The sequence below is a fragment of the Crinia signifera genome, chromosome 2 (assembly GCF_055691185.1).
Source record: "Crinia signifera chromosome 2, ASM5569118v1, whole genome shotgun sequence".
In the NCBI taxonomy this organism is placed as follows: domain Eukaryota; kingdom Metazoa; phylum Chordata; class Amphibia; order Anura; family Myobatrachidae; genus Crinia; species Crinia signifera.
In genome coordinates this window covers 76,590,131-76,610,387 of record NC_139218.1, presented here as the reverse complement: position 1 = coordinate 76,610,387, position 20,257 = coordinate 76,590,131, and the positions used below count along the sequence as shown (strand labels likewise).

Here is a 20,257-nt window from a genome sequence, read left to right as displayed (position 1 = left end):
AATTATATATGCCAATTTCTTTTGGGGTGGGATCTTAACAAAGGTATACATTACCACCACAAAAAATCAAAACGGTACACTGTTTTACAGTGGTGAAAAAAAGCATGATGTTGATGTTCCATTACTGTAGTACTGCATGCATAATTAACACAAGAAACCATGAAATGTAAAAACACAACTGGAGTCCATACCGTAAGTTGAGTTAACAATCACATTATTTTTCCCTTGTTTGAGAACTTTATCTTGCTTTTAAAGAATGTTTTACAGACATTCAAGTTGTACTGTCTAAGATTTGATCCTTACGACCTACTGTATGTTCCTGCAAGAGGTATGCATTCTGTGTGTTTGCGAAACTCACCAAAACGTAAACGTATTGGTTGTGCCTCTACCACTAAAGATGGACTACAAAGATCTGAAATCCTTGTTTGTTCTTAAGTCTCAAAAACTTGTATGCTTCCTCTATGTGAAAAATACCCAGGTCTGGAAGCAATTCAGAAAATAGTCAAAAAACTTTGTCATGATAGAGACATTGATTATGTGGACACAATTGTTTATAAGCAGTGGGTCCACACTGACCAAAGTAAACTGATTACAATCACCAGTACTGTGGAATAATTGTGGTAAGTTATAGTTGTAGTACTCCATCTTACGCTTAAGTGTGTGTGTGTGTGTGTGTGTGTGTGTGTGTGTGTGTGTGTGTGTGTGTTTGATGTGATGTGGAATTGAGCCTAATGTCTGTGCCCATTAGGAAAATCGATTCCACTGGGTATTGTACACTATAATGGTGGCAGAAGGGTAGCAGAATCACATAACCTTTGGTTTAGGCAAAGAGAAATGGAGGATCCTGCATAAAAAATAACTGCATACAGCAGCCTAAGGGGTTACATTACATTACAGTAGTAAGTAGATGATGGAAGAAAACAAAAAAGAATGGTGAAAAGTAATATTGTATTACATAAATTGTAACATGCACTTTAATAACACGCACTTTAATAAAAGTTTTCAAAGTTTAATGAACATTTGATAACAGAGGCTTACATGAACAAAAACAAAAATATATAACGTAAGCAATGAGTCACAGTATGAAACATACAAATGCAACAGACATAAAACATGAACGCTATATACTGTAGAAATGATAAATACTGCTCTCAGATAGATGGATGTTTTCACCATTTCAAGGACATTTTCTGCCATGATGTATCCAACTCAAATTCCTCTGATACTCTGCATGCATGAAGAGTACAGCCATTTAATACACTGGCACATTAAAGTACTCATGGCGAGGCTACAAAAGAAATGATGGTTCAGATGCAACATAAACCAGTGGGAGTTTATACACAGTGAGAGCCTGTGCATGAAGAAAATCACGGAGGAAGAATAAATGGATTCCACTGGACAAGCCAGAAATGCGCACTAATTCTAACACACAGGGTTAAATTCATTACATTGATTGGTGGTTAAAAGGATTTGTTATGACAGTTATTATGATTTTATGAGCACACTGCTGTAACTGCGCACATTTCTATTTTACATTTTAAGGTTGTAGGTCTAAAATCTGCCTTAATTGTACAGATGTATCCAGATACGCAAGACAAAGGGGGTTGGACTTGTGATGTAGGGGCTCATTTGCGAGTGATAAAGCTCATTGCATATGATAAATGGTGCCCCAGCCAATCAGGTCCTAACTTGCGTTTTCAGTGACAGGCGGGTGCTGATTGGCTGGGGCAGTCAGTTGATTCTTGGCTTGGTGTGTGTGTGTGTGTGTGTGTGTGTGTGTGTGTGTGTGTGTGTGTGTGTGTGTGTGTGTGTGTGTGTGTGTGTGTGTGTGTGTGTGTGTGTGTGTGTGTGTGAAGCAGAGACACAAAGTTTACAACAATGAGACTAAGGAAACCATATATGGAATTAAGAGCAATTGTTTGTTGACGACTAAGTTTTGGAAACGATGATTTAGTAAACCTAAAGAGGACAAGAAGAGGTGTTGCCCCCAGCAACTATTAAGATTCTAGCTATTATTTTAGATAATGTACTAGCTAGGATATATTGGATGATAAGGGCAACACTTCTACTTTAGAAAGTATTTGTATATTCTAGATCTATATGCAATAATGATCCATCTGCCAACAGCTGAGACTGGTGATGCTGGTTTAATGTTTTATGGATTTTTTTCCCTGCATGGAAAACCTCCCACCAAAATGGGGAGTATTATACAAGATTTACAGTCATTAGTCATTAGTTGACAGGGTCAAAAGGTAGACAGGTTTTGGGGTTAAAGTATTTGGGTGTCATTTTCTATGTTTCATCACATGTGACCACAATTATTGCAAGCATACTCTCTTGTAGGCTTGCCATGTATATCCGTCAAGGTGCCTCTCTCTGCTACTGCCGCGCGTGGCACTGGTTACAATTTCCACCAGTAGTCCAAGTGGATGGTAAATCAAAGAAAAGTTTAAAAATATGTGAAAACCCCAAGAAAACTTATGTCGATCATTATCATGTCACCGTTTTGAACCGGTTGACCATGTTGCATATTGACCCATTGACGGTCTTTCTTTACACCAGTGGTTCTCAAACTCGGTCCTCATTTTAAAAGATCCACCGGTGGTGCTAATTATTTCACTTGATTCCGCGAGGAGACCTGCAAAACATGTACTGTATGGGGTCCTGAGGACCGAGTTTGAGAACCTGTGCTATACACAAAATGGTTCAACCCAGACATCCCATAACTTACCTGTAGAATCTTCTATTCAATGTGGAAATATACAGAAATTCCCCCATGAACACTTTATTCCAGCAACATAGATGAGGAAGACCAACGTATTCAGGTTCTGACAGCTCATGTACTTATTGCATTAAGATCATTACTGTAAAGAGTAGGCTAACAGACAAAAAAAATATTGCCGGAGACTACTAATACATATAGCTAATATGCTGTCAGTTACAATTTACCAAGGTTACCTTGCACTGGGCTTATTTTACACAATGTATCTTACGGTTGTCACTGGCACCACTAATTATGGTACATCAGTTCTATTCCCGCAATACTTTTAGAAATAGAAATATAAGCAGACGGTACAAAATATTTCTCATTCAATATTCATTACCATTAAAAAACAGTACTCCGCTGATACAATACATTTCATTATAAAAAGGGATACATTTGGGTACTTGTGTATTATCCCGGCGCCCACGAAATCGGCCGAAATTCGGCCGCAAATCGCATGGAAAAATCGGATGCGATTTTGCGGCCGATTTCTCACTTTTTCCGGCCCATTTGCATGCTGTTCCATCATTGCACACCTTGCACACCCCCGATTTCCATCGTAGTGCATCGCATGCAATATAGTGGCATGTGATGAATGCCATGCGATGCATGTGTAGCGATTCGATTTGTAATTGTACAATCACCCTGATGGGTGCTTACAATGTTAAATGCACCGTCATTGTTAATGCCACCCCCACTATCAACGCCAACCCGAAGCGTGGTGAGCGTAGCGAGCCCGCGAGGGGCGGCGGTACGCGTCCTCCGACCTTTTCATACCCCCACTATCCACGTCGGCGTGGAGTTGATTTTAGATAGTGTAGGGAGCGCAGCGAGCCACCGAGCCTGAAGCGTGGAGAGCGCAGCGAGCCCCGCGAGGGGATGCGGAATACATGTAAAGTAATCCGCGTCCCCTCGCGGGCTCGCTGCGCTCGCCGCGCTTCGGGTTGGCGTTGATAGTGGGGGTGGCGTTAACAATGGGGGTGCATTTAACATTGCAAATCACATCGCATCGCATGCCACTTGCTCGCATGCGTTGCTATGCAATATTTAATTGTACAATCAGGGGCATTTTCCCGAAAATCACATCGCATACCATCGCATAGTATCTGGGGGTGTGCAAGGATGGAATAACATGCAAATCAGCAGGAAATGGCCGAAAATCGGCAAAAAAAATCGGCCGAAAATCAGATGCAAAATCGTATCGCAGATCAAATCGGCCAAAAATCGGCCGAAAATCGGCCGATAAATCGGATGCGATTTAGATTAAATCGGGCGCCGTTGTAATACACAAGTACCTACATTTGTAATATCTTTAAAGGGGTAACTGGCATATTATATCCAAGTAACTGTTATGTTACCGTATGTGTTAAGGTGCCCATACACGGTGCATTTTTCGGGTGTGATGCACGATCCCGCACACATCCCATCCCACAGCTTAAAAATGTATCGGCTGCACATACTTTTTGAACTAGGTTCAGATCGGACCGCATCGCACACAAATCACATGCGATGCGATCTAGTCCAAAACGTATCCAATTACTGTACCATGTATGGGCACCTTTACAGTTACTGTTTCTTTACTACAGCACCACATTCTCCCATTGGGCCTGGTGCTAAGTTGGAAGTAAAGCAAAAAGAGCAAATACAGTTACCTGGATAAACCATGTTGTGATGCAGGGAGTGCAAATTACATTTTATCATTAAATATTGGTTGCTTTTGCACATACAGTAGATCACATAACGAATTTGGATACGCCCCCCCCCCCCCCCTTAAATCTAAATCTGCCCCACCTGCACTGCTGTATTGCAAAGTGCCCTTCATTTCTTATATGCCCTCAAAATCTATATTTCTGTTACTCCTGAATCAGAATGAGGCCCATGATCTCCGCACTTCCCTTGCTTAATATAGTAAGATGTAGTTGAGAAAAAAGGACTGAAGATCTTTATATTGCAACGTAATAAATGTCAGGAGACTGACGGTCCCCTATTCCTCGGGACACTATTCCTAAACAGAGAGGATGAGAGAATAATGAGGCTGCCAGCGATTGGTCTGCCTGGAGGTGAATGATATATTGGCTTCTACACACCCTCCCGTAACATAACTAAAATATGATTGATGTTCTGTCTCTGCTTTCCTGACAGATAGCTCGCTCCACTTATTTCAACAGTATCTTGTCCATTGGTCGACAGTAATTAGGTCAACAGTCAACAGGTCGACCACCATTGGTCAACAGGCAATATGTCGACACATGAAAAAGGTTTATATGGTCTAGGTTGTCATTGTCAAAAGGTCAACATGTTAATGGCCTACACATGAAAAGGACGACATGAGTTTTTCATGATTTTTTTTATTTATACCGACTTGTTCTTACCTCACGATCCAAGTGGGTATAGATTTCAACATGAGGCCCCCATACACTAGGTAACTCACCTGCAATTTGGTCTATTTTCCTGCAATTGCGGCGCTCAATCGCAGGAAAAGAGCCCAAATTGCAGGTGAAGACAGTAGGTCTGATGGGATGCGTGGCCCCGCGCACTGCACGGGAGCCTGCGAGTCGCACCGGCTGCACAAGCATTCTCTTGGCTTGCTTCTTAGCTGGGCAGGATCGCATGTGATGTATTGCATGCAAAAAGACCACATGCCATATATCGCATGCATTCCTGCTGCCCGTGACCTTTCCAGGCGGCCCAAGGAGTGATCGCCAGTGACTTCTCCGAGGGGAGAAGTAACCGTAGTGTATCGCCACCTATAGACACCCAAAAAAAAAAAAAAACTCATGTCAACTTTTTCCTGTGCTGACCATTTCCATGTCAACCTTTTATCAGTCGACATAGACCACATCAACCTTTTTCATGTGTCGACCTAGTGCCTGTCGATCAATAGTGGTCGACCTATTGACTCTCGACCAAATTACTGTCGATCTAATAATCCACACCCATTTCAACTGTGTCTGCTTTGAGTTACCATGAGTAGGGTCCTGCCTTCCCTTTGCTTTCATACATTAGCTCAGGGGTTCCCAATCTTTTTCGAATCACGGCACCCTAGAGTATCAGAATTTTTCCACGGCACCCCTAGGCCCCCCAAAAATATATAAAAGTAAGTAGATTGTGTTTATATGTTCTTATTTGGTTCCGTTATGTGTTAAATGGCAGGATTTGCTTCTGATTGTACATATTTTATGATTGGCATCCACCAGCACTGGGTTTGTCCATAAATAATTGTTCATAAATAATTTGAATTGGTACTGGACTACCAACCCATGGCACCCCTGCAAGTGTCCCGAGGCACCCCAGGGAGCCACGGCACACAGTTTGGGAACCACTGCATTAGCTACATATTGTGACTACCTGTTGTATGTAGTTTCCTATTCTCCCCTACTACAGCAGAGCACTGTGACACATTAAACAGATATAACCGTAATAATCACAAAAAGCTGGTCACAGTCATACCCAGTAGTACAGAAAGAAAAGCTATGCATGATAAAGCACTGGGAAAATACCAGAAAACCAAGATAAAAAAAGAAAAAAGTTGCATGAAGGCACATACATTAAATACACATACATTAAATACATCCCCTGCAGGGATGTTTAATAACTAAGAAAAGGTAATTGACACCAACATTTTTCAGTTAAAGCTTCACAAAACTCCCCCATTAAGCCCAAATGTTATATGATTTAATGTTGTTAGAACACATCCACAGGACCATACTTGCACACATCCAGTAGAAGAATACAAAGCCGTTAGTCACAGATCCCGCTCACACATTGATTTTACTGCTGAACAAAGAGAATTTATGCAAACAAGTCTCTTCAGGAGGCAGAAGGGCTTGTGGGTAACGTCCTTTCTCTTTTTGGAGTGGCTTATTTGCATACTATTCCCAAGTAGTGCAGTTTAGACATCTCAATAACTGCTCGTAGTGCTAGGGATTAGCGAATGTATAATTCATAAAGGAACTCTGCAACTTTGCATAATGGAGAAAATTGACAGCTGGGACACAGATACGTGAAAAGGTTAAATTGGAAACCGAAAAGAAGATTAGGAAAAGAATGACATAAAACGGGAAGAGGAATAGTTTGCATATAACCGCAGTATAAATCAATGTGTGAGCAGGCATCGCATGGAGTAACAAAACCCCACTCACCAAGTGCTGCCATGCTAATAAGGATTGCCCTCATGTACGCAATCGGTTATCACATGCAGCAGTCCCTGCACAGCACCCAGCGTTACACGTGCCACCAGAACACATAAATGCGTAGTTACCAGTTGCCTAGTTGGTATTTCAGGAAGGCTAAGCCCTCAGAGGCGGCCATGGTCATAGCGCGTCCTCTGAGTAACCTCCCCAGTCTTCATTCTGGCTCTACAAATATAAAACCACATGTTGAAAAACAAGATTCTCAGAAGAGAACGTTTCCCCCTCCATCAATCCTTCTGAAAATACATGAATAATAAATTAACATTGCCGAGACAGTGGTCATAGCTGGCTGTACACTACATAGCGAAGTCTTTCAAGGCAAGCTGTACTTTTTGGTTCAGTGTTTTTATGGCTACAGAGGCTGCCCATAGGCATTCTGACCTAGGAAGCACAAACCACAACAGAGGGTTAATGGTTTGTCATAACGGAACCCTACAGATTCAATTAGCAGTGAGGTACTTGCCATGTGTGACTGCCTACATTGCTGGGTGATACACTTACTTCTGGTCGAACATGTATATGATGAGAGCTAAAATAAGCGAGGTCTCCATACTCTGATATCCTGTGGAGTGCCCATTCAGGAATGTCATTGCTTTGCGGCTAATTAAATCCATCCCTAAAGGTGCCCATACATGGTACAATTGCCAAATTGAACACCTCAAAAATGATGTGCTGCACATACTTTTTGTACTAGCTTGCATCTTATTGCATCTCGTTGCATTGCAAAACGTTTGCGATGCAATCTAGTCCAAATTGCATACAATAATTGCACAGTGTATGGGCACCTTAAGTCAGATAGTATTTATCACCTTTGCATTCTGCCCATTCAAATTCCGGAAAACTAGTTAACATTGTAGCCTCACTTTGTATCTCACTGTATAAGAAAGTGATTATGTGCACAAAGTAGGGCTGAATCTTATGCTGTGTACACACGGTGAGATTTACCCTTCGATTTTGACTATATAGTCAAAATTTAATCGGCATCGAACAGATATCGAATGGGGATTGAACATGTTTTTAAGCTTTCGATCCCAATTCGAAGCGCGCTCCCGTTTAGCCTAAATTGAATAGCCAAACAGACAAAGCAGCCAAGACTATATAGTGGAAATCAAATACAGATAGAATGAATTGAATGCTGTTTTTTTGCCTTGCGATTCGATCCTGATGTGTGTCATCAAGCCACTCCTATGTCCCCACACCCTTCTATGAACAACCTTATATCTAAATTCATAGCATAGGCAAAATCAAATAGTCAAAGTTGTATGCAAATGGCATACATAAAGTCAAAGTCGCATCGGCATCAAGTGCAGAAAGTCAAAATCGAATAGAAATCGCACATGAGTTAGCAGAGGTGCAGAAATTTAAATTACAATCGCATTGTAAACAAGTATCACCACTCTCTTTATCACCCTTGCATTTATCTCTTGTTAAAGCTTAATACATCTTCCCCAATGCTCCTGTATTGTGGGCTCTAAATATTTGGGGGAACATAATAAAAACTAAGTCTCAACCTCATGCGTTGTATAAACGGAACTCTGGCATTTTGTCTGCTGGTGCTCAGTTCACTATAAGCCCTCTCTGACATCACCCTCATGCCTTGGTCTGATGTTTGTCATTCCTGACTACTTCACAATGACCACTTCCTGCACATCTTATTGCAGTTTCCTGATAACATCCTCTAAAGCAAAATACTAATGGCATCTTATGGCCTGAATTTTATCAGCCTTCATCTGATGCCAAACTACTAAACTAAAGTCAGAAGACAGTTTCGGTGTTTACCACCTAGAACGTGGGTAACACCTGAAACTCTGAGTATTGGCTAATTCTATTTATCATCTGTGAAGTGAAGAAAATAATGTCATGATAGCCATGGTCATTAATCTCTTATATTATTTTGAACATGTAATAAAAATCCTCCATTGGAAAAAAGGAGATTAATTAAAACTTTAAGTACACATTTCCAGTTTTATTCTGTTGTCATTTTAAATAAATAGACTGAGTAATTTACCCAATGTGCCCTAATTCATACTTTGGACCTGTTTTGTCAGAAACTGCCATCGTTTGTCGAATTCACGGCCATATCTCGACAATCCACGGCCGTTTTTGTACACATGCCCACTTTTAGCCACTCGACGGAACATTGATTTCCGCCTGTCCAGTTGCCAACAAACGGACCGAAAACAGCCCGGTATTCCAATATTGAATACCCCCTTTAATGTCAGACGTACTGTAGAAGAGGCTTAAACTTTTGAGTGCAAATGTTACTGTGAAAGATCCTCAATATATCCGCTACAAATGCCAGCATCGCTCACCGCGGCTGTTCTTTTAGTATAAAAAATACATATACAGTCAAGTCAATTAATTGAAGCTTAGTTAAATATTGCACCCAAAAAAGGAACAGTCGCTGTTAGTGACCCTGGCCTTTTTAACGGATATTTTGAGGGGAAAAAAAAGTAGAAGTTGAAATTAACAAGCAGATGGTTCTAAAAATGGTATGAGGGAGGATTTGTAAGTGATATACAGTATTGGGAGCTTTTGTGTTTCCTTTATGTGCATTTTGCAGTTGAAGTTGAAATGCTGCCAAATAAAAGCAAAGAGCAAATTTCTGTGAACAGTGACAAAAATGGAAAAATGTTCAAATATCTATGAAAAAGGGTGAATAAGCCCATTAAAATCAATGCAAGTGCCCTGCTTTTTATTTAGCACTTAAATGAGTAACCTCTATTTCCCTATTATTATTCAAAGGCTATTAAAAAATAGGTTTTCATTTGGAAAGACACAAGCCATACTCATTTTACTATTTATTTATTATTAGCTGTAGGAGGGCACCGGGGTGAGAAAGCTGTACTCATTATTGCATGGAGTACTGGATCCCATTATATATATATATATATATATATATATATATATATATATATATATATATATATATATATATATATATATATATACTGTCCTGATTGGCACTCAGGACAAAACAGGATAGACCGCGGTGCCTTCCAGGGAAGATGATATACATACAGATTCTCACGTATACCTTGTTACAGGAACACTTGAGGATGGAGGCGGCACTCAAACGGATTTTTAAAGTGCTTGTATATTTAGAGAAATAGTTACAGCATTTTTAAGGTGCAGATGATCATTTGCACCTTAAAAATGCTGTAACTATTTCTCTAAATATACAAGCACTTTAAAAATCCGTTTGAGTGCCGCCTCCATCCTCAAGTGTTCCTGTAACAAGGTATACGTGAGAATCTGTATAATATATATATATATATATATCACGCACTATATTGTAATGATCATTCTGGATGCCATACATTCATGTCCTCGCTCAGCTTCCTGTTTCTTCCATGCATTGAGAACATTCACAAGATAAATTTGTTTTTCCTTTTGTTTATCAGGCTGTGACATTTTGTAGTTTATACATAAGATCCAAGTGTGGGCATTATAGCTAAACTTTCAGTGAGTATCTGATAGGCATTTTTCATGGGCCAACTAAGCTACAAAGTCATATACAAATATTTCCTTCTATGAAAGGTTCTGCCTTCCTCGTTTGTCACAAAAGGACGAGAATACATAAAGCATAAAACCACACTAAGGGCAAAAGGCCAAATAAAATCAGATAAACTTCTGGGATCAAAAAGATAAAGCAGTTCTCTCAAAACAAATTCTCAGCATAGCTACTATACATAGGGACTTCAGTCCCAAAGTGCTAATGGATAATATCTGGAGTGAGAACAATAGTTGCCAACAGTGGCTTAGACTTTGAGATGTCATCAGCAATAAATCATCATTACCAATAGGTAAAGCCCACGTAACATAAGAAAGCTAACAAGTCTCAGCTAACGCATAAAACCATAATCATTCTGGAGGGGCTAGAACAAGAACCTGCTTATTGTTTACTAGATCTTGGTCTCTCTTATGAATGGATGAATGTCTCATAGAAGTAAATCTAGCCACACGGGGATGCTTGTCCACATATTTTTTAAATTTAGACCACAATGCCCAAAACTTATGAAACCGGAGAGTGTAATAATCCAACAGTCACCAACACTGACAAAACTTAAGATTTTATGTTTTCCATTAACATTTCTCTTTTGTTGATCTCCATGACCTCTTTGCTACCACCAAACATGGGGAACAGCTGGCCATATTTCTAGCAGTGATCATGACACTAGAGAAGAACAACGCACTATGCAGTTGCTCCATCCAGACACATACCCGCAGTAAGCACAAGCCTAATGTAGAACTAGCAGAGGAAGCAGCAATCAGTGAAGATAAATGGTGATATTTATGTTTGACAGCAGCTGACAATTTTAGCATTTCTATAGTGACTCTATCATGTTATGTGTCAGTGTCTCCTGGTGTCTCTCATCAGTCATACACCACCATCTGTAGCTGCACTGCACAGAAGGGCCAGTCACCCAGCTAAATTGCCTCGCACACGGGTTGGGATCGTTTGGTATACAGCATGTTGGTCAACAAGCATTAGGTCGACACCATTAGGTCAACATGGTTCTAGATCGACAGGTCAATAGGTCAACACAAGCATTAGGTTGACATTGTCTAGGTCAGCAGTCAAAATGTCGACATGGGGTTTTTCACAGGTTTTTTAGCCGAATGTTGACACAGTCGACAATGACACAGTTTGAAGTGCACAGCATCACTCGCAATGCTTCGGGCTCGGCACACTTTGTTATTCTCACACCACGCCCTAGTGCAGGGCTGGGCAATTCCGGCCCTCCAGATGTTGAGGAACTACACATCCCAGGATGCTTTGCATTAGTTTTGCTATGTGGCCATGCTGAAACTGATGCAAGGCATGCTGGGATGTGTAGTTCCTCAACATCTGGAGGGCCGCAATTGCCCAGCCCTGCCCTAGTGGGTGGTAGGGCATGAAATACCGCCTGTCAGCACATGTAAGCTCAAAAAACAGTGAAAAACCCCATGTCGACCTTTTTATTGACCATGTAGACCTAATGTTTGTGTTGACATATTGACCTGTCGACCTAAAGCCATGTCGACCTGGAACCATGTCGACCAACATGCATCAGACCAAATGACTGTATCCCTCAAACTTATCCCACTAGCAAATAAAATGGCTATTCCTCAGGTATCAAGTATTCCCAAAACACCTTAGATTATAAGGCATCTTTGCCTTCTGCTTCATGTTTTTTTTGTATGTGAATTGATTGCTGCGTAGTATCTCAGCATTTTAGAAGTAAATATTGAGTCGGTACTCTTTACCTAGAACGGCGCCCATCGCGGTGATCGCGACATCGCGGGCAGCACATAAACGGCCGCGACGCGATGCCCGCGATCACCGCGATTTTCCCATAGGGAACAATGTTAAAAAGTCAGATTGATCGCGATTTTGCATTCAATGCCTCAATGCCCGCGATTTTACCATAGGAATCAATGTTAAATGGGCTACAGAGCCCAAATAGGCTCAATTAACCCTTAAATGTCACCCCAATTTTTTTACGCCACCCCACGATCCACGCCAACCCGAAGCGTGGCGAGCGCAGCGAGCCCGCGAGGGGCGGCGGTACGCGTCCTCCGACCTTTTCATGCCCTACTATCCACGTCGGCGTGGAGTTGAGAATAGAATAGTGTGGCGAGCGCAGCGAGCCACCGCGCCCGAAGCGTGGCGAGCGCAGCGAGCCCCGCGAGGGGACGCGGATACCTTCACAGTTATACGCGTCCCCTCGCGGACTTCACAGGTGTCCGTGGCGACGCGGACACCTGTGAAGCCCGCGAAGGGACGCGTTTACCTGTGAAGGTATCCGCGTCCCCTCGCGGGGCTCGCTGCGCTCGCCACACTATTCTATTCTCAACTCCACGCCGACGTGGATAGTAGGGCATGAAAAGGTCGGAGGACGCGTACCGCCGCCCCTCGCGGGCTCGCTGCGCTCGCCACGCTTCGGGTTGGCGTGGATCGTGGGGTGGCGTACAAAAATTGGGGGGACATTTAAGGGTTAATTGGGGCTATTTGGGCTCTGTAGCCCATTTAACATTGATTCCTATGGGAAAATCGCGGGCATTGAGGCATTTTACAGTAAAATCGCGGTCAATCAGGCTTTTTAACATTGTTCCCTATGGGAAAATCGCGGTAATCGCGGGTACCCGATTTTGATGTACCCGCGATTTACCCGCGATGCCCGCGATTACCGCGATTTTTTACCCCCGACGCCCGCGATTCTGATCGCGGGCGCCGTTCTAGGTAAAGAGTACCATTGAGTCTCCCATATCCAAAATGCTTGTCACCACAGGTATTTTTGATCATTTTTCTGGGTGCCAGATGACGACCTGACAGTCGAGTTTCCAATGGTCAATACTCCACCATCAGAATCCTGACTGTTTAAATGCCCACTGTCAGGATCCTGTCTGACGGGGCTATTCTCCCACGGGGGGTTCACAACCCCCATAGATGGAAAATTGAACCTGTGGAGAGTGCAGCGAGCCACTGAGGCAGAAAGGGGCTTCATTGCGCTCGCCCCCCTGTCGGAGTACCGGCGGTTGGGATTCTGGTGACTGCATACTGACCGTCAGAATCACGCCTGTCGGCCCACCATACCATACCCATTCTGTATTTTGGAATATTTGCATACCATATTGAGTCATTTTGGTGATAGGTCCGAACACTGAATGCATTTATGTTTAATATATGCCAGATTGTATAAAATTACCTTCAGTCTGTGTGTGTTTTTTGTTTTTTTTTATTAACTTTGTGTATGAAGCAAAGTTTGTGTATATACACAAAATCCATTTATGTTTCATATAAACCTTCCTAGGTGTTAGAAAGGGGAGACAAGGGGTGGCTTACCCCCTTCCCCACTAATAAGAGTCAATGTACTCGGTTGCGGTTCGCAGTGCAGCCCCCATCTAGGGTCACCATGGGCAGTACTTAGGATGGAGATAATCCCCTTCTAGCTGCTGCACTTTTCCCTCCCATCAGGCCTTTTCTGCTTAACTCTGGGTCGCTCTTCCCCCTTGCACCCAGCTCTCATAGTGTGGCTTGTTAATGTGAGCTCAACATCCTTTTATACATTATTTTGATAATTTTGTGCATTGTTTGCACAGTTTGTATACAGTAAACCATCAGAAAGCAATGGGGTTACTATCTTAGTTGAACTCAAAATATTTTGTATTTCAGAATATTCCATATATTGGAATTTTGGATATTGGGAGACTCAACCTGTAATAAATTAAAGTTGCAAGGATGTAGTTCATTGCTAATTTACAATGAAATTGAAAAATGTCCACAAAAACGCTGCACATCCTAACATTGGCAGACAATGCAGATGGGGCTTTGAACTGGGCACACAATTGGCTGTTCAGCGTACAAATAAAAGTTTCAAACTTCACAAGGTGTTAAATCAGTTACATGTATGTATATATGGGTGCAGAAGTATTTAGACCACAAAATACACTATGCGCATTTTTATCCTTATTACATGATTTACACTTATCGCAATCTAGCAATTTAGAAAATATTTGGACACAAAACAACAATGACAGACATTGCACAGAAGAAAATGACAGAATGCTGAATTATTTTTTAAGAAAACCATAAACCGTAACTAAGAACCAGAATCAAAAAAATCTCAAAAGTAATAGTTAGTCGAAATACACTAGCATCTTTTTTTGCTGCTCAGTGACCTTTTCCTATTTTAGTCTTTCACTTTAATTAACTTGCAAAAGGTCATGGAACAACCTTCTTTAATAAATGAATGGTAGCCTTCATTTAATAAAGAAAGGTTTTCCAAAAGCACAAACCAAAGTTGTCTGTCGCATAGCAACCGTGCTTTGATCTCTAGTGTGACTACAACAAAATTTCACAGCTAAATTGAGATAAATATGTACGTAGTCCTGAAAATCCCCAAATGAATTTAAGCATCTCCTATATGTTTGTTCACACAGAAAAAAAAGAGAATGATATATCGCTTCTTGCAGACTTAAGATCCATATGCAAATAGGAATCTACAGGATTACATTTATTTTAGCTACCAATATCACTACTAATCATGAGCATGGCTATATGCAAGCAGGGCTGGAGTAAAGGTGCCCACACACTAGACTTAAGTCTTGGGGGTGCCCGGGGCACTTAAATCAGAAGGGCACCAGTGGAAGGTGGTGGAAGTGGGTTATATTAGATTATGCATGTTCCAACACAACCCCTTCCATTTCCAGCTCATCAAACATGATATTTTAGTTTATCTGCATACACTCCATACTGTCCTGCTTGCATTCTGGCTACCTGGTTTTTCCGCTGCATAAGAAGGACAACTAGTGATGTCAGTACACTCCAGTCAGGGAGGGGTGTTTGTGTGTGTGTAGGGGGTATGCCCTGGTCCCCTCCCCCACAAAAATCTGGCTATGTATGTATGTCCTTTTTAAAAGTTTGCCGATATGGAGACTTGTAACGGAGAGAGTCTGTTTCTGCAAATATCCTATAATATAAATTAATATTTTATATGTGTGTGCGTGTGTATGTATATATATGTCTAGTATATGTGTCACCGAAACACTGCCATCTGTTGGCAGCAAGTGAAACTACATCTCTTTCTCAATCTTACAGAGGCAATCATGTACAATTAGCTGCTGTACTAGCTTTCGAAGCATTTGTTTCGAGCGGGTTTACTAGTTGTAGATACATGCGCTACACATAGAGTAAATGTATCAAGCAGTGAAAATAGTGGAGATGTGCGGCGGTGGAGAAGTTACCCTCCAACCAATCAGCTACGATGTATCATTTTATAGAATGCACATGATAAATGTTACTTTAAAGCTGATTGCCATAGGCAACTTCTCCACTGCTATCACTGCTTCTTACATATCACCCAGAGTTATGTATGTGGGATATTCACTTCTTACTGTTGCCTCAAAAACTTGAGACTTGCCCTTTGGCTCCAGCTGTGGTATATTACTAGCTGATATAACAGAGTTTGATATATCAGCTTATTAGAAAAGAGAGGGGTTTTTTTTTGTAAATCCTTGATCAAAGTGTCTATATTCTCTATTTGGTAAACTACTGGTTTAGTAGGTTAGTGGTACAGTTATACTGTATGTCTTAGAACAGTTAGTGTTGATTAACTATACCTGAAACAAGTCTCAAAGAAGAGAGTCTAGCTTCTAGAATTCAGCAATGAAACAGTAAAGAAGCACAATAGGTTAATATCAGTAACACAAGAGACAAAAGGGTGGAAAAGGAGCAACCTAGACAGTTTCTAAAAACAAAGTAAAAACAAACATTGCTCTGATCTCATAACAAACATTACGACACAATACAGACATATGAGAAATCAATTCATAGTGACAAATCAATAGGCAACTGAGAGAAAAACAGTACAGGGTGAACAACATTGCACAAGAAGATGGAGTTGCATGCAACACATACATAGTACTGATGCAGAGATGTCAAACAAGGCCCACTAGATGTTCAACTGCCAATGCTAGTAAGTGTATGTGTGTCTAAGAGCTCACATACTGTCAGATGCTGCGGAACCCTTGTGGCGCCATATAAATAAACGATGATAATAATAATAATAATAATAACATACTGTAAACTATATTAAAATGCAATTGGTTTCATTGCTGTGTATGAAGATGGCAGCCACCATATACATACAAGTACTCGCCATGACAAAAATAGAAAGAAAGAGCATGGTAATTATAGAGAGGAATAATCACCACGATGATTAAGCCATTTTTTACTTTGAAGAACGGACGGGTGACGTTGGACATGCCTACATCAGTGGTTAGTAACATGACACAGACAAATGGTGTAGGGATATGCATGCGGCAGAAACTCCATTTTCCTTACCTCCTGTAGCAGGTCAGCCTGCTCGATGGCTTTCAGAACATTTTTCTTTGAAGTCTCTTGGACTTCTCCTCCCAACAGAAATTCATCCAGAATGAAATACGCCTTTTCAAAATTAAAGATGATGTCGAGTTCACACACCTAAAAATCAAAGTAAATGTATAGATCTAAGAAATCGCTGACAAACAAAGCATGAATTCTAATGAGAAATGTGCGATAAAAAAGGAAAATTAGATTCCTGCAATATATTAATCAGAACTAATGCAGAAAAACGTACCTGGATGCACCTGGATAGGGACTGATTCACAGTCGCACACAATTTGGTCACATTTGCGTTTGTGCAAAAGTTTGGATGTCTGCTTATTTTCAGCTAGAAATGTCCTCTTTTTTATAGGTTGAAATTTTCTAACCAGTCCCTAGGCGTAAGTAACTTTAAACCAATAAATGAAGGTGAAAATCCCTCACTCATAGGGACCGTCGGACAGTCGGAATCCCGTTTTTATATGATTCGACACTTACTCAACAGTCAGAATTCAATGTTCCGACTGACGAGTGTCTGTAAGTCCGTAAATGATCGGAAATGGATGCGGATTGTCGGAAAACAGTCATGGATTCGACAGTCTGCTGCTGTTTCCGTCAAAACAGATCCGATTTAAAAAAAAAGGTGGATCTGACACCCTTCAATGCTGTCATTAACGGCAACATTGAATAGGTTGAGTATATCGGCACAGATTGAATACTGTGGTATATTCTATTTAGTATTGCCAGCAACTGGCTGTTGTGTTGTGTGATGCTCATGCATGGCAGCCAGTCTGTGCATACCCATCATACTTTCCCTTGTGGGGACTCTGCAATGCCTGGAAAGGCTGTGGTTGGATCTCAATTGCCAGCAATGGCAACCATATCGCTATTACCATCTACAGATGGCATAAACAGTACAGTGGCAAAGAGCGAAAAGCTAAGCTCGCAGCCATTTATTTAATACTGAAAGGAAGATATAAACTTTTTAGTTAGTGCTAAATGGGTTGTGTCTCATTGTTTAATTGCACCCTTTGTTTAAAAGACCATAATTAGACTCACACTGCCAAAATACTTGTCCAAGAGCTCCACGTAACGGTGAATTATTTCCAGGGTGATCAGTTCATTGTCCTGGTCTTCAATGGCGCAGCAGAAGTAAAGGCTGGCATACCTGAAAATAGAAGCATCTTTAGTAGGAACGAGAATGAAATGTGTTCCTTCATAGATGATATCTCATCACTTGCTTATACAAAGGGCCACAAAAAGAACTTTAATGTTATGACTTCCCTGCATATATATCAAGTGACCTGATTATATTTATGAACAGAGATCTTTAGGCAACATAAAGGCGCCAGGCACATAATATATGCTATGTCAGTGTTTACCAAACTGAGTACAGTGGCACCCTGGGGAGCCACGGAGTACTTGCAGGGGTGCCAAAGGTTGGTGCTCCAGGAACAAATTACATTATTTATGATCCATGTGATATACAAAACTAGCGAAGATGGCTCCAATCATAAAATATGTGACAAACAGAATTGCAACCCAGTCCACAACTAAATAAATGAACCTAAGGATGCCAGCAAGCACAATTTACTTATATCACTGGATCAGCCCCGTTTACACTTAACCCGGGTAAGGCCTGTTTTTATCCTATAGATTACATAAGAAAAGATCTTTTTAAAGGGCTTTACCAAGGGGGAGGTAAAAAAACAGGGCCACCATTACCCAAAAGGGCCACCATTAACGAAAACATTTCCTGATTAAAGAAGAGACCACAAATATTTATCTAAAAAAGTTTGTGCTTTTATTTTAGTCCCAAATATTCTATATGAAACCTTTTCAAAAGTGTCTTCACATAAGACATGTGTGCAGTATACCTGAGCCATTGTGTACCTAGACATGTAAAAAGTGCACATAAACATGTACAAAATGTACATAATAATGCCCCAGAATCTCCGATCAGCTGTTTTTCAAATATACCGAGCTGGGAGCGTTCCCGCTACCCCTTGACCCGGTAGCATCATTGGTTTAGCCCTGGTAATTACCTGGGTTGGATTACAGGGGAATTTAAACCAGGTTATTTGATAAGAGAGCCTTTCCACTAGCAGAAAACCTGGGTTGATGCTCATCCCCATGGAAATTACCAGGTTATTTCTGCTAGTGGAAAAGGGGTATCACTGTAGTTTCATTTCTTTTTTTTGTAGAATTTCTCAATAAGAAACTTTTGACCTAGGGGTGCAGGGAGAAAAATGCTTATACTGTAAGGCCTGATTCAGAACCGATCGCTGCTTTGCGAATTCACAGCCCGAGCAATTATCGAACAACTGCGCATGCGCACGGTAAGCTGTGCACACACCGGCTGCTCGCAAGGTGATTCGCACCCGACGGCTGTTTGGGGGCGGTAACTCTGGTTGCGTTTACCTGATCGCTGGGTTTTCGAAAACCCGCAGCCCAGAAATCAGGCCTGAATTGGGCCCTAGGGCACCGGGATTTTAAAAGTTTGGGAACCTCATGCAGCATTCATCTGGCTACTGAACCTCATGCAGCATTTTGAATGTGGCTCCAAGATACGATGGGCAAATGGGTCATGCGGGGAGTTCATGTGCCTCTATTGGTTCTCCAACCTTGTGCCAAACACTAACTGTTCCTGGTAGCTTTCATTTAACTTACATTTCTGAAATAAGATTGGATCTGCTGTCTACCTACATTATTTATGAGTAGGCAGCCTAGTCCCCAACCTGAAACGTGTGCAATCACTAGACATAAAGTGCAATTTGCCTCAGCCTCTCATAGCACTAGATCCTGGTAAACTGATGAGAGTCTAATCTAGCCCCAATAATGCTGCATTCAACATGCACTGTCAACAAGTAAGGCAAAAAAGAACTACAGGAAAGGCTGAAAGAACGTGTCTTCCCACTTATTACACTGTAACCTTCCATGTCTGTCAGCCTCAGCATTGCTATATAATTACTGACACTTAAAAGAATAAAATCTGCTAAAAGCTTGTCTCGGATTGAATACTCTTGGACCTGATCCATCCAGCATCTCCTCCCTCGCTCACCATTGTACTATTAAATTCAAACTGCCAGTGCATTAATTTCTGAGATGCTGTCACAGCGCCGCCAGATACAGGGAGCAGTGAGGCCCGTGGGGAAGCATTTCAGGTTTCAGGAGATGGTAATTAGGAGCATTCGCTGAGTGCTCCTATGTGCATCCAAAAAGCCATCTATCTGCTTCTTCACAAAGGATAGAAGTTGTTTGATTTAGCAGAAGTGTTATTATGTCACATTAGTGCAATTAAGACTCTTTTGAAACATGGGAGCTTTTGCGTATGTTCAATTTGTCCTCGGTAGGAGATGCAGATGAACATGACAAAAAAAACATTTGGATGAAAACAAAATCTGGGCATGATTATGTATCCAAGTAGGCTGCCATGTTACAGTATGTCATCGC

General features: G+C 41.3%; 1 protein-coding gene across 6 annotated transcripts in view; it reads right to left on the bottom strand.

Annotated features, from left to right (window-relative positions):
- The window catches only part of AP1S2 (adaptor related protein complex 1 subunit sigma 2), a 97,993-nt gene that overhangs the window by 41,201 nt on the left and 36,535 nt on the right, over positions 1 to 20,257 (bottom strand). For 3 of the 6 annotated variants that reach the window (XM_083172431.1, XM_083172433.1, XM_083172437.1), the window contains exons 3-4: positions 17,864 to 17,972; positions 16,787 to 16,924 (exon numbers count right to left, since the gene is read on the bottom strand). In XM_083172431.1, the coding sequence (XP_083028557.1) occupies positions 16,787 to 16,924; positions 17,864 to 17,972 (247 nt within the window). Of the gene's footprint in view, positions 1 to 1,021; positions 1,289 to 16,059; positions 16,096 to 16,786; positions 16,925 to 17,863; positions 17,973 to 20,257 lie in introns of those variants that run through there. The other 3 variants (XM_083172432.1, XM_083172436.1, XM_083172435.1) reach the window with 3 other exon arrangements.